At 45.8% G+C, this 12,396-nt stretch overlaps 1 protein-coding gene across 4 annotated transcripts in view; it reads left to right on the top strand.

Moving 5' to 3' along the window:
• Window positions 1-12,396, top strand: part of LOC110489911 (SWI/SNF-related matrix-associated actin-dependent regulator of chromatin subfamily D member 3) — a 50,865-nt gene that overhangs the window by 33,900 nt on the left and 4,569 nt on the right. For 2 of the 4 annotated variants that reach the window (XM_090199786.1, XM_021562899.3), the window contains exons 3-10: window positions 1,321-1,410; window positions 2,963-3,005; window positions 4,811-4,933; window positions 7,830-7,952; window positions 9,074-9,169; window positions 10,846-10,947; window positions 11,702-11,863; window positions 12,097-12,194. In XM_090199786.1, coding sequence (XP_090055912.1) covers window positions 1,321-1,410; window positions 2,963-3,005; window positions 4,811-4,933; window positions 7,830-7,952; window positions 9,074-9,169; window positions 10,846-10,947; window positions 11,702-11,863; window positions 12,097-12,194 — 837 coding nt within the window. The remainder of the gene's footprint in view (window positions 1-1,320; window positions 1,411-2,962; window positions 3,006-4,810; window positions 4,934-7,829; window positions 7,953-9,073; window positions 9,170-10,845; window positions 10,948-11,701; window positions 11,864-12,096; window positions 12,195-12,396) is intronic. The other 2 variants (XM_090199787.1, XM_021562902.3) reach the window with 1 other exon arrangement.

Here is a 12,396-nt window from a genome sequence, read left to right as displayed (position 1 = left end):
ACCTGGGCTCTGGGATGTAAATGCATTGTCTCCCCCTTAACAAATCAGTCTATCCCAATAATAATCATAACAAGTCAGTCTATCCCATGAACAGCCACAGAGTGTGTTGTGCTTCACATCTAGACCAACAGTTATGACTCGTGAGTAATTTGTGCGGGATGTGATTTAGCCAGGTATGGTTACTAGAGAGTAGATCAATATGCACTCTTCTCTCTGCAGTGCAATTGATCCACTCACAATTAAGCAGCCTTGTCAAACAAGGACCAGGGAAATGTTGTCCTGTGTCGCTCCCCCCCCCCCCCCTCCATGGCTCTCTCCCTGTGGCGGGCCTTGCCTGATCGATGGCCCAGGGTGACCCAGTGGGTGACACTCTCTCTGGGAAAGCGTATGCTTGTCCTCTGGCAGTCGACGGCCTCCTCCCCAGTCAACTGCCCAGCAGAGCACAGCCACCTGCGTTTGCAGTGTCATTGAGACCATATGGCTATTGCCTAGACCCACGTGAGCTTGCCGTGTGGAGCCAGAACTTTCCTACCCACACAAACCTGCCAGTTCTTCGAAAAATAGGCCATATTCAAATGTAAATGTACATAGATGCTAGAAATAGTTTTGTGTAATTGCAGTGGAGTCAAATATCATTTTTAATGTGATTCTTCTTTGCAGTATATCCATTAGACAATAGGCTGGGTGTTTTGGCTGAGCGTTATAGGGGAAAAAAAGTTGTAAAAAAGTTTCAGGTGCAGCTACAGCACCAGAGATATTCAACTCTACAGAGAAAGCCCACTGCCTACATAGAAGCATTCAGATATGCCCAGTTTGCCCACAAGCTACTTTCATCAATACTACCTGGATCCAGAACCATAGACGGGACGTTTTCTCTGCTTATCTTGTCACTTTTCCTCTGTGTGCTACTCTGTGTCTTTGTCCCATTGTGTTTATTAGCAGTGTGTCTTCCTGTTATTAGTGTGTCATTTAAACACTGAAACACTGAAGTGAGTGAAGCATGATTCCCCATGGTCCAATGAGAACCTTCTTTGCTGGACAATGGTCCAATGAGACGCCCAGATCCACTGATTAACCAGGATCCACTATGTCCTCCTCTCTCACTTTGTGTGTGCATGCACACAGATGCACCCCCCACACTGCTGCCTGTACATACTACCGAAAACACTTGCACCTATACTAACGCACCCATTCACATACATGCACACACGACCACCGAGTGTGTCCTTCAGAACAGACATCCTGCTTGCTGCAACCAGTGTGTTGCCACACCAACCAACCTCTCTAATCGGACCACCTTCAAATCCCATCAACCCTTAGGAAGCCAGTGGGATTCCCCGGAGCCAATGAGATGCCAGCGAGGCAGATGGACATGAGAGATGCCCAATCAGATCCAACGCTCGGATCAAAGTAGGAGTATATTCTGCTGCATGTCCGTTTTTTCACACGTTTTTTCTCGCCCCCCTGCCCTCTCCCCTGACCCCCGACCCTAGCACTTCCTAGTGTAGGCACGGTCACCCCACCCCCACATGTAACCCCAAACAAACCCCTGTGTTTGTCTCCCCATGAGGAAAGCTTAACCAGGTGTGCATAAAGGTATATCAGAATGTGCTGATGCATGCTGTAGATTGAAGCATGGCATGATGGGAACAAATTATACTGTCTCTTTTAGGAATGTCAGCTGAACACCAAAGGATTTCCTAACCTCTCCTATCAACTACACCTTTTTCTGTTTTGCCAAGATGTGATCTCTAGTCTGATTCCCAGTTTAAGACCCTTAGATCCCTTTGAAATGTAACCCAGACCCTGATATTGCTCTAATGTGTTTGACAATTTGGCCAGTTAACAAACCATCATTATTTTGCCCTACCCCGTTAAAATATTTCTGAGTGAGAATCAGATCCCTGCTGGTATACCAAGTCTAATACAGTTTGACAGCACTCCCATTTCCTCACACTGTATCTATCCCAAACCGTTAGATTATACATATCTGTCTCTGTCCTATGGTGTACTAAACGCTTCCAAAATGGCTTCCCTTGGACTCGAACCAGATATGCAGAGGAGTTTGAGAGAGTACAAATCCATGACACTGTATACTATTTCAAACTTGTTCTCTCAAATCAGTGTTTGAGCCCAAAATGAACAATGCACGACTGTTTCGGGGATAAACGATTTGTAAAAAATAAATAAAAAAAATAAAAAATCTAAATAACAAAAGCATGTAAGCCAAAGTTCACTGAGGAGGCACAGACTGCAGCTGCAGACTCTACCAAGACAGCCAAGTAGAGTCTGAAGGCATCTAAACCAAACCAGCACACCGCATTGGCCTTAGCGGGTACCCATGATAAGTAACCCGTCAGGTGTCGTAACAATGTTGTCCAAGACAGGAAATGGAAATATCGCTCCATACATTTTCAGTACTTTTTCATACCCAAAGAATTTGACAAGTCTGTGAGCTGCTGAAAGGTAATAGGCAACTGTTTTGTTTTTTTCTCACCGGAAAGAAGAAAGCCGGGTTCGGAAGCATTGTAATTGGTGGTCACATAGCAAATTGGGCTCCGGAGTGGGCCACAGTTGGCATAGGAGCCAAAACTCACTAACGAACATACACACCATCTATCAATGAAGAGAAGTCTAGACTCATTGAAGTCATGAGAGGTTAGTGCATGAGGTTTTTGATGTGCCACTTTGAATGCCACTGGTGCCTGCTCTCCAGGTGTGCATACCGTACGCCTGCCTTCGCTGGATCCCCCCCGAAAACACATACACACACATCCGCATTGCGTACACACACACACATGCACACACATGCGCACTGCACACACACACACACAGCTGGGACACTGGGGTGCTGGATGTGGCCCAGGATTTTAGCAGATGGCCTGGGCTCTACACTATCAGTCACCATAGTAACATGCTCTCGTTTTCCTTCTTCTCTCCGTCTTTCTCTCCCTCTCTGTAGCGCCAAGAGAAGGAAAATGGCAGACAAGATTCTTCCACAGAGGGTGAGATTGCATATATTTTGCTCCCCCCCGTTACCCGAGTGTTTGTGTGTGCGATTATCGATTCTCTGTTGAATAGAAAAAAAGCGTGTGTGTGTTTTGATCTCAGGGCTCGGAGGGGCAGATGAATATGTGTTGTTAGAAATGGAGCGAAAGGAGATGCCCGGGTGATCAGAGGCTTGGCGCAGGCTCGGCGGTGGGCGCCGCTTTTCAATTGTTGATCATATTTTCCCGAATGGAACGATCAATAGACTGGTAGGAAACAGAGCGATTTGTGACACAACGGACGAGGCATTAGAGCGGGCACATCTCTCCACAGGTGAGGGCGCGTCCAGTGTGTGGTCCCAGTCAGGGCAAAGGAAACCCACGGCGAGCCCTGCCTGAGCCACAGCCTCCGCTCTCCCCTCCCTGCCTGAGCCACAGCCTCCGCTCTCCCCTCCCTGCCTGAGCCACAGCCTCCGCTCTCCCCTTCCTGCCTGAGCCACAGCCTCCGCTCTCCCCTCCCTGCCTGAGCCACAGCCTCCGCTCTCCCCTCCCTGCCTGAGCCACAGCCTCCGCTCTCCCCTCCCTGCCTGAGCCACAGCCTCCGCTCTCCCCTCCCTGCCTGAGCCACAGCCTCCGCTCTCCCCTCCCTGCCTGAGCCACAGCCTCCGCTCTCCCCTCCCTGCCTGAGCCACAGCCTCCGCTCTCCCCTCCCTGCCTGAGCCACAGCCTCCGCTCTCCCCTCCCTGCCTGAGCCACAGCCTCCGTTCTCCCCTCCCTGCCTGAGCCACAGCCTCCGCTCTCCCCTCCCTGCCTGAGCCACAGCCTCCGCTCTCCCCTCCCTGCCTGAGCCACAGCCTCCGCTCTCCCCTCTCTGCCTGAGCCACAGCCTCCGCACTCCCCTCCCTGCACCCCCTGCCCTGTCTCAGCCCGGCCCAGCCTGGGGTTGCATTGGTTGGCCATTGATTTTGTGAAGGCTGCTGCTGGTGACCGTGGACTGGAGCCCCGTAGTGCTCATATAGGCGTCTCTGTAGTCTTATCGTAACACAAGCCAGACACAGGGAATGGCGATAGCTGCATGACTCAGGCGCCACAACGGTGACTCAGGGACAGGGAATGTCCGCCACTGCGCTCTGTCTGCGCTACACCTCAACCTGGCGACAGACAGACACATGCAGATAGAGAAGGAATGAGATGGTCGAGGGAACAATGAAGGGAGAGACAAGTAGAGAGATGGAGAGAAAGAGCAGGGGAGAGGTAAATGCAGTGGGAGAGTCTGGGAGTCTGTGCCCAGTTTGGTAAGCAGCCTTGGCAGTGTGCCGACTCCCTCAGGGAGGGTAGGGGCGGGTTGGGTAGGGGCGGTGGGTTGGCTCGGCTGCACCCTCTGCATTTCAAATGCGGACTTAGCAGCACAAAATGCTGGATTGGTGCACCAATTAGTGAGTGGTGCTGGGCAGTCACAGGTCCTGTGGGCACTACTGCCGGCTCTGTCACCTTCATTTGGTGTCACTCCTTCTGTTAGAGAAGGACAAAAATATTTTTGGTGAAAATGTTGGCTTGTGAGAATACAGTCACAGCTGCAGTGCAGACAACAGACATGCTTTGATGGCAGGATGTCTTAACGTGCCTTAATGAAACCGAAGCTCAAACATATAACTCAATGCCACAGCTTATTGTCATATTGAGCATTTTATCGGTGGAATTTTCCTGGATAATAGCTTTAAAAAATCCTGAAGCAATGAAGATGTATAGCATTGGACATGCCTGTCAGAGACACTAACTGAAATAACTGGTTCTTGTTAACCCCCCCCCCCCCCCCCGATTAGATCCGTGAGCTGGTCCCGGAGTCCCAGGCTTACATGGACCTGTTGGCCTTTGAACGTAAACTGGACCAGACCATTATGCGTAAACGGGTGGACATCCAGGAAGCCCTGAAGAGACCCATGAAGGTAACAAATAATAGGCCTAAAGTATCTCACTACTATACTATAGTACACTGAGTGTACAAAACATTAAGGATGCCTGCTCTTTCCATGACATAGACTGACCAGGTGAATCCAGGTGAAAGCTATGATCCCTTCCATTGATGTCACTTGTTAAATCTACTTCAGTCGGTGTAGATAAAGGGGAGGAGACAGGTTAAAGAATTGAGACATGGATCAAGTATTTGTGCCATTCAGAGGGGGAACGGGCGAGACAAAAGATTGAAGTGCCTTTGAACGGGGTATGGTAGTAAATGCCAGCTGCACCGGTTTGTGTCAGGAACTGCAACGCTGCTGGGTTTTTCACGCTCAACAGTTTCCCGTGTGTATCAAGAATGGTCCACCACCCAAAGGACATCCAACTTGACACAACTGTGGGAAGCATTGGAGTCAACTTGGGCCAGCATCCCTATGGAACGCTTTCGACACCTTGTAGAATCAATTCCCCGACGAATTTAGGCTGTTCTGAGGGGAAAGGGGGGTTGGGAGTGCAACTCAATATTAGGAAGATATTCTTAATGTTTAGTACACTCAGTGAATACTATACTTTACTATCAGTGTTGGAGAGGACATGAACTACATGTAGTTCAACAAGTAATTAAATTACATTTTCCAGTAGCTTGATGGTAGTTGAACTAAATACAAATCTTGGTAGTGTTTTCAGTAGTTAATTACTTCCTACCATGTAGAGGTGTAGCTAACTACTGGAACTACACACTACATTTTGTTCAAAAATAAAATATGGGTGGAATAGGCAATCATTTATTTTCTTTTTTGCATCAGACCTGCCTAATTCTCACTTCTGGGTTTAATAGGCTAAATTTCACATTCTGTTAACATATAACCCCAAAGTGATCTGTTCTTGCGATTTGTAGTCTATGACATTTCAGATTTACATATGATTGTTTTTCATTAAGAAGTTTGGATGTAGTAAACTACTTTTTAAAGTAACTTTAGTTAAGTAAACTATATTTTTCTTAAAGGTAGCTTGAGCGTAGCTTAACTTCTTCCAGTGTGAAGTAATTGGTAGCTTAGTGAACTAATTTCAGAGTAGCTTCCCCAACACGGTATAATATATTATACTGTACTTTACATACATACTATGTACTATACTATATACTATACTGTATAGTTTACGATACTTTACTCTTCAGTTTATGTAAGTCATTACGATACTGGTACATACAGTGCAATTGGAAAGTATTCAGACCCCTTGACTTTTTCCACATTTTATTACGTTACAGCCTTATTATAAAATTGATTAAATAATTTTTTCCCCTCATCAATCTACACATAGTACCATAATGACAAAGCAAAAACATGTTTTTAGAATTTTTAGCAAATCTATATATATTTTTTTAACTGAAAAATAAAATGTACTTAACTTTTCAGACCCTTTACTCAGTACTTGGTTGAAGCACCTTTGGCAGCAATTACAGCCTCGTCTTTGGTATGACGGTACAAGCTTGGCACACCTGTATTTGGGGAGTTTCTCCCATTCTTCCCTGCAGATCCTCTCAAGCTCTGTAAGGTTGGATGGGGAGCGTCGCTTCACCGCTATTTTCAGGTCTCTCTAGAGATGTTAGATCGGGTTCAAGTCCGGGCTCTGGCTGGGCCACTCAAGGACATTCACTCGTCCCGAAGCCACTCCTGCGTTATCTTGGCTGTGTGCTTAGGGCCATTGTCCTGTTGGAAGAATAACCTTTACCCCAGTCTGAGGTCCTGAACACTCTGGAGCAGGTTTTCATCAAGAATCTCTCTGTACTTTGCTCTGTTCATCTTCCCTGATTCCTAACTAGTCTCCCAGTCCCTACCGCTAAAAAACATCCCCACAGCATAATGCTGCCACCATCATGCTTCACCATAGGGATGATGCCAGGTTTCTTCCAGATGTGACGCTTGGTATTCAGGCCAAAGAGTTCAATCTTGGTTTCATCAGACCAGATAATCTTCTTTCTTTGGTCTGAGTGTCTTTAGGTGCCTTTTGGCAAACTCCAAGCGGGCTGTCATATGCCTTTTTACTGAGGAGTGGCTTCCGTCTGGCCACTCTACCATAAAGGCCAGTTGGTGGACTGCTGCAGAGATGGTTGTCCTTCTGGAAGGTTCTCTCATCTCTACAGAGGAACTCTGGAGCTCTGTCAGAGTGACAATCGGGTTCTTGGTCACCTCCCCGACCAAGGCCCTTCTCCCCCGATTGTTCAGTTTGGCCGGGCGGCCAGCTCTAGGAAGAGTCTGGGTGGTTCTAAACCTCTTCCATTTTATAATGGAGGCCACTGTGTCCTTGGGGACCTTCAATGCTGTAGAAGTGTTTTGGTGCCCTTCCCCAGATCTGTGCCTCGACATAATCCTGTGTCTTAGCTCTACGGACAATTCCTTCGGCTTCATGGCTTGGTTTTTGCTCTGATATGCCCTGTCAACTGTGGGACCTTATATAGACAGGTGTGTGCCTTTCCAAATCATGTCCAATCAATTGAATTGACCACATGTGGACTCCAATCAAGTTGTAGAAACATCTCAAGGATGATCAATGGAAACAGGATGCACCGGAGCTAAATTTTGAGTCTCATAACAAAGGGTCTGAATACTTATGTAAATATGGTATTTCTTTATTATTATTTTTTAAACATTTGTATAATTATAATTTTTTAAAACTGTTTTCGCTTTGTAATTAATGGGGTATTGTGTGTAGATCGATGAGGAAAAAACCTAATTTAATACATTTTAGAATAAGGTAACAAAATGTGGAAAAGGGGAAGGAGTCTGAATACATTCCGAATGCGCTGTACTAGTACTAAAGTTCTAAGACTGATGTGTAGAGAATTCACCGCTGGTTCCAACAGTGTCTTTGGGTTTATGTTGACAGCAAAAGCGTAAACTGAGGCTGTACATCTCCAACACCTTCAACCCTGCCAAGCCTGACGCTGACGACTCGGACGGCAGTATTGCATCATGGGAGCTGCGGGTGGAGGGGAAGCTGCTGGATGATGTGAGTATACTACTCAATGTAGTACAATGCAATGCCACTGTGTTAATTCATCATTGCTGGTTTGTTTGATTCAGAGATACATCCTTTGATTTGGTTTAGTTCCTATTTTCTCTTATTGTATAGTCTCCTCTATGGATGTTGGTGGTTATGAACGGTTATTTTTCAACTGTATCTCTACCACTAGGTCAATTTCATTTTCTCCTCAGGACATTTTTTCTGTGGGTTGGTATTTGAATGTGGCAGCATGGTTGGTTAAAATGACTTTTGACCACAGTGAAATACCTTAATAAAAACAGACCATGCCTTAATTCGTCAACCAAGTATGAAAATTGCTAGCTCTTTGATCCAGGAGCTGCTTTGTGGTGTGTTTGCCCCACAGTAATGTACGGCAGGCTTGTATAGTTCTAACATATGTCCACAACTCCACCGTCGGGCCACTTCAGTCAGCAGCAAGAGTTGTTTGGTTAGTTAGACCTTCGGAGGAAGGATCAATGTCTCGCAAAATGTTTACACAGAATATGCCTGGGGCAGGAAAAGCAAGATGACCATAGATTGCTTTTGCAGAGTTAGCCCGACTTCAAATGGTGGCTCGACTCAAATGCTCTCATCGGTTTCAAAGCGGGGTTGTCATTTCACAGCCATTTTGAGGTTTTAGAGCCCACAACTATTTGGAATCAACTTTTTAAGGAGGAAGACCATGAGAATATCCTGTTTTCACATTGTATGTGGTCTCCTTCTGCGTCTTTGGCCGCCCCCTAGGGCTTACAGTAGATACAATGATATCACTGCTTTGGTGTCCAAGAAATGTTGCTATAGTCAATGACAACAGCATATATCAAGTTCTCTAAGGCAGGTGTTGTTGTTGGACAGGTCTTCGTAGTGGTTTAGTTGGAATCACTCCCGGAAACTGATGTTCAGTAGCCAGGAAAAAGACAGGATCAGACTATATCAAACTGGTTTACAAAGGGGGGAAACCCTATCCACAATATAGATGTATGTGTGTGTGTGTGTGTGTGTGTGTGTGTGTGAGAGAGTTTTTGCTTGTTACACTCTTCAAATCTTCATGTCAGCCCAAATGTTCTGTCCGTGTTAAACTAACTCACCACCTCTTTGTTTCATAGCCTGGGAAGCTGAAGAGGAAATTCTCCTCATTCTTCAAGAGCCTGGTGATTGAGCTAGACAAAGACCTGTATGGTCCTGACAACCACCTGGTAGAGGTGAGTTCATGTTCCCTGATAACCACTGACCGACCGTACACAACCCTCTGTCCTCTCTTGTCTCGCTCTCGTCTCCTCTACCCTGTCTGTGTCCCGTCCATAGAAATAGAATGAGAATGGAATGTCTTTTTTTTTTTGTAGTCACTTTGTGCTTTACTGCTTTGGGGACCCCCCCCCCAGTCCACCCATTATGGCATAATTAACCTGAATGGAGATGTCTGTTCTATTCATTCTAATTCTATGGTCCCGCCATTCAGCCTCATCCAGATCTATTCAGCAGGTTTTCGGCAAACGTGGGGTTAACCATAGTCTTTAACCACAAAATGCTTTTGGCATTGTATCTTTTAGTTACAATGCAGCTCACAATATTCCTGCACTCCCGCTGTACAAGATTAGGCCATTGGCTACATGTGTGGTTTAGTGATACCAGATGGTTTGTATTTAGTTATGAGTAACAGAAAATAAATATACTATTCTCATGTATTTAGCCTATTTTGGTATTGTTGGCTACTGGAAGACCTGACATCACTGTTGTTCAGTTAGCTGGCTGATGCCATCATCTGATAACAGATATTTTTCAGTAGAAACACAGCCAGTCATATAGAGCTCATTACTCTCATATAGCGAGTTTATGACATCTAATTTGAGCATTAAATGGGTTTAGGATCTCGAGGAATCCACTTTATCAGAGAATGAAGATTCAATGATGTCTGGGGTTCCAACCATACAGTTCTGTCACCTTTGAATGGTAAAAACATGGTTTGGAGAGAAATCCTGTTTTTTGACACGGGAATAAAGTTCACACAGCACGGGCAGGATGTGTTATGAATCGACAAAATGCTTAATTGAGTGTTCGAGGTAAGAGTAGTTCTCAAGGTTTCCCACCTTAGAGAATACCTTTGAATATTTTAGCAAGGATAAAAGGCATAGATAAATCTTTGCTTGAATGAATCTGTCCATTTTAAGAAAATGTTTCACCATCCTGAAGTACCACAACACAATTCTGAAAACATACTTGTGTAAACCCTACGTTGAGTTAGTGGGTAAAGAAGTAGAAAAGCATTCCCAGTTCCCTCCCGGTGTTGCATGCTAAGTGGCTACAATGCACTGAAACGCAGGGATCTTGAAGTGTTTTTCTTTTCAGCTGCTGACCAGTAAAGCGAAGGTAAGAGGCAGACTCAACTAACATTTCCACATAGATAAAATACCGGGGAGGGTTTGAGACCCGGATAACAGAGGACAAAATGGAATCGGAACGACTGTAATGCCAAATACAGGTTTTATTTGGGTAGGGTACAGTCTCAACTCGATAAGCCATGCTCTTGTTAGGTTCCCATAATAATCTGACCCATCATTTCCTTTTGAATGGCAGCATTTGAGTTAGCGACTGCAAAAACAAAATGATCAACCCTCTGCTGTCTTGGTAGTTCACTCAGTTCCTTACCACGCCATGCATGATCTATTCTTTTACAGCGATTCAGCCTTCCAAAAGACAACACACTCAAAGGGTCGAGAGCAAGGCTGCTCGTTGAAAGTGTACACATTTTGGTTTTGTATTCTTTTATCGTCTTTGTGTGCACGTTTGTATGTACACATTCAGAATGTTCTGGAAGTCCGTGGCCGGTGCCTGTAGGTAGTGTTCAAGGTGGAGTTTTTGTCTCTGTGTTTCCTGCTAGTGGCACCGCACTCCCACCACCCAGGAGACTGACGGCTTCCAGGTGAAGAGGCCAGGGGACGTGAGCGTGCGTTGCACACTGCTGCTAATGCTAGACTACCAGGTGAGGGCGCCACAGAGACACTACCAACTGGGCACAGACATCAGTTCCATGTCTAGTTTTGATTTACATTTGGTTGAGTTGTCAGGTAACTTGAATTCAACCAAAAAATGTCACCTCACCCTGTCATTGGATTTAGGTTAAAAGTTGGGTGGGGGACTTTTTGCAAATTCAATACGTTTTCCACGTTGATTCAACGTCATCACATTGAATTTTGGGGTTGAAATGATGTGGAAACAATGTTGATTCAACCAGTTTTTTCCCAGTGAGTATTCACATTGCTGTCCACTCACGTGCTTTCCTAGAAAGTTGTACATGAGGCTAAAAGCTATTCAGAAGTGTGTCAAATGTGTCCGCAAAGCAGCTGTCATCTGGCAGTTGTAATAGTTCCTGTCTGGGGTTCCTAGTTTCTGTTTGGGGTTCCTAGTTTCTGTCTGGGGTTCCTAGTTTCTGTCTGGGGTTCCTAGTTTCTGTCTGGGGTTCCTAGTTTCTGTTTGGGGTTCCTAGTTTCTGTCTGGGCTAGTAATGGGGCGGCAGGGTGGCCTAGTGGTTAGAGCGTTGGACTAGTAACCGGAAGGTTGCGAGTTCAAAACCCCCGAGCTGACAAGGTACAAATCTGTCGTTCTGCCCCCGAACAGGCAGTTAACCCACTGTTCCTAGGCCGTCATTGAAAATAAGAATTTGTTCTTAACTGACTTGCCTGGTTAAATAAAGGTAAAATAAATAAAAATGATGGTGTTCTCTGACCTCTCCCCAGCCCCCCCAGTTCAAGCTGGACCCTCGTCTTGCTCGCCTGCTGGGTATCCACACCCAGACCCGCTCCTGTATCATCCAGGCCCTGTGGCAGTACGTCAAGACCAACAAGCTGCAGGACTCCCACGACAAGGAGTACATCAACTGTGACAAGTACTTTCAGCAGGTAGACGACACTCTTCTAGTTCTCCTCTGTTACTGTGTTAGCTGTTGCATGTTGTTGCTTACGTCCCAAATGGCACCATATTCCCTATATTGTACACTACCCCATAGGTGCCTTATTGGCCCTGGTCAAAAGTAGTGCACTAAATAGGTACTATAGTGCCATTTTGCGGCACACACATTTCCCCATCTCTGGTGCTAGGCCTTTATTCTGAGATGTTACTGTCTTCCTCTCAGATCTTTGACTGCCCGCGGCTCAAGTTCTCGGAGATCCCCCAGCGTCTCACCAACCTCCTCCTGCCCCCTGACCCCATCGTCATCAACCACGTCATCAGGTGAGCAGATCATACTTAACACCTGCCTGACAAATTCCTGGTTTTAAGGGTGAATGCCTGGTCATGAAAGGCGACACGAAAAAGTCTAAATTCTTTCAACAACAAAAGGTTGAAAGAGATCCAGTATAAAAATCCAACAGATGAATACATTTGAAATGCTATTAAATAAGAATGTGGGCACCGTGTTTCACAGGTAATGCCG

This window comes from Oncorhynchus mykiss, chromosome 15 (genome assembly GCF_057628025.1).
Source record: "Oncorhynchus mykiss isolate SJ-2025 chromosome 15, ASM5762802v1, whole genome shotgun sequence".
NCBI classification, from domain to species: domain Eukaryota; kingdom Metazoa; phylum Chordata; class Actinopteri; order Salmoniformes; family Salmonidae; genus Oncorhynchus; species Oncorhynchus mykiss.
The sequence above is the reverse complement of the archived record's forward strand: the minus strand, read 5'-3'. Positions and strand labels throughout refer to the sequence as shown.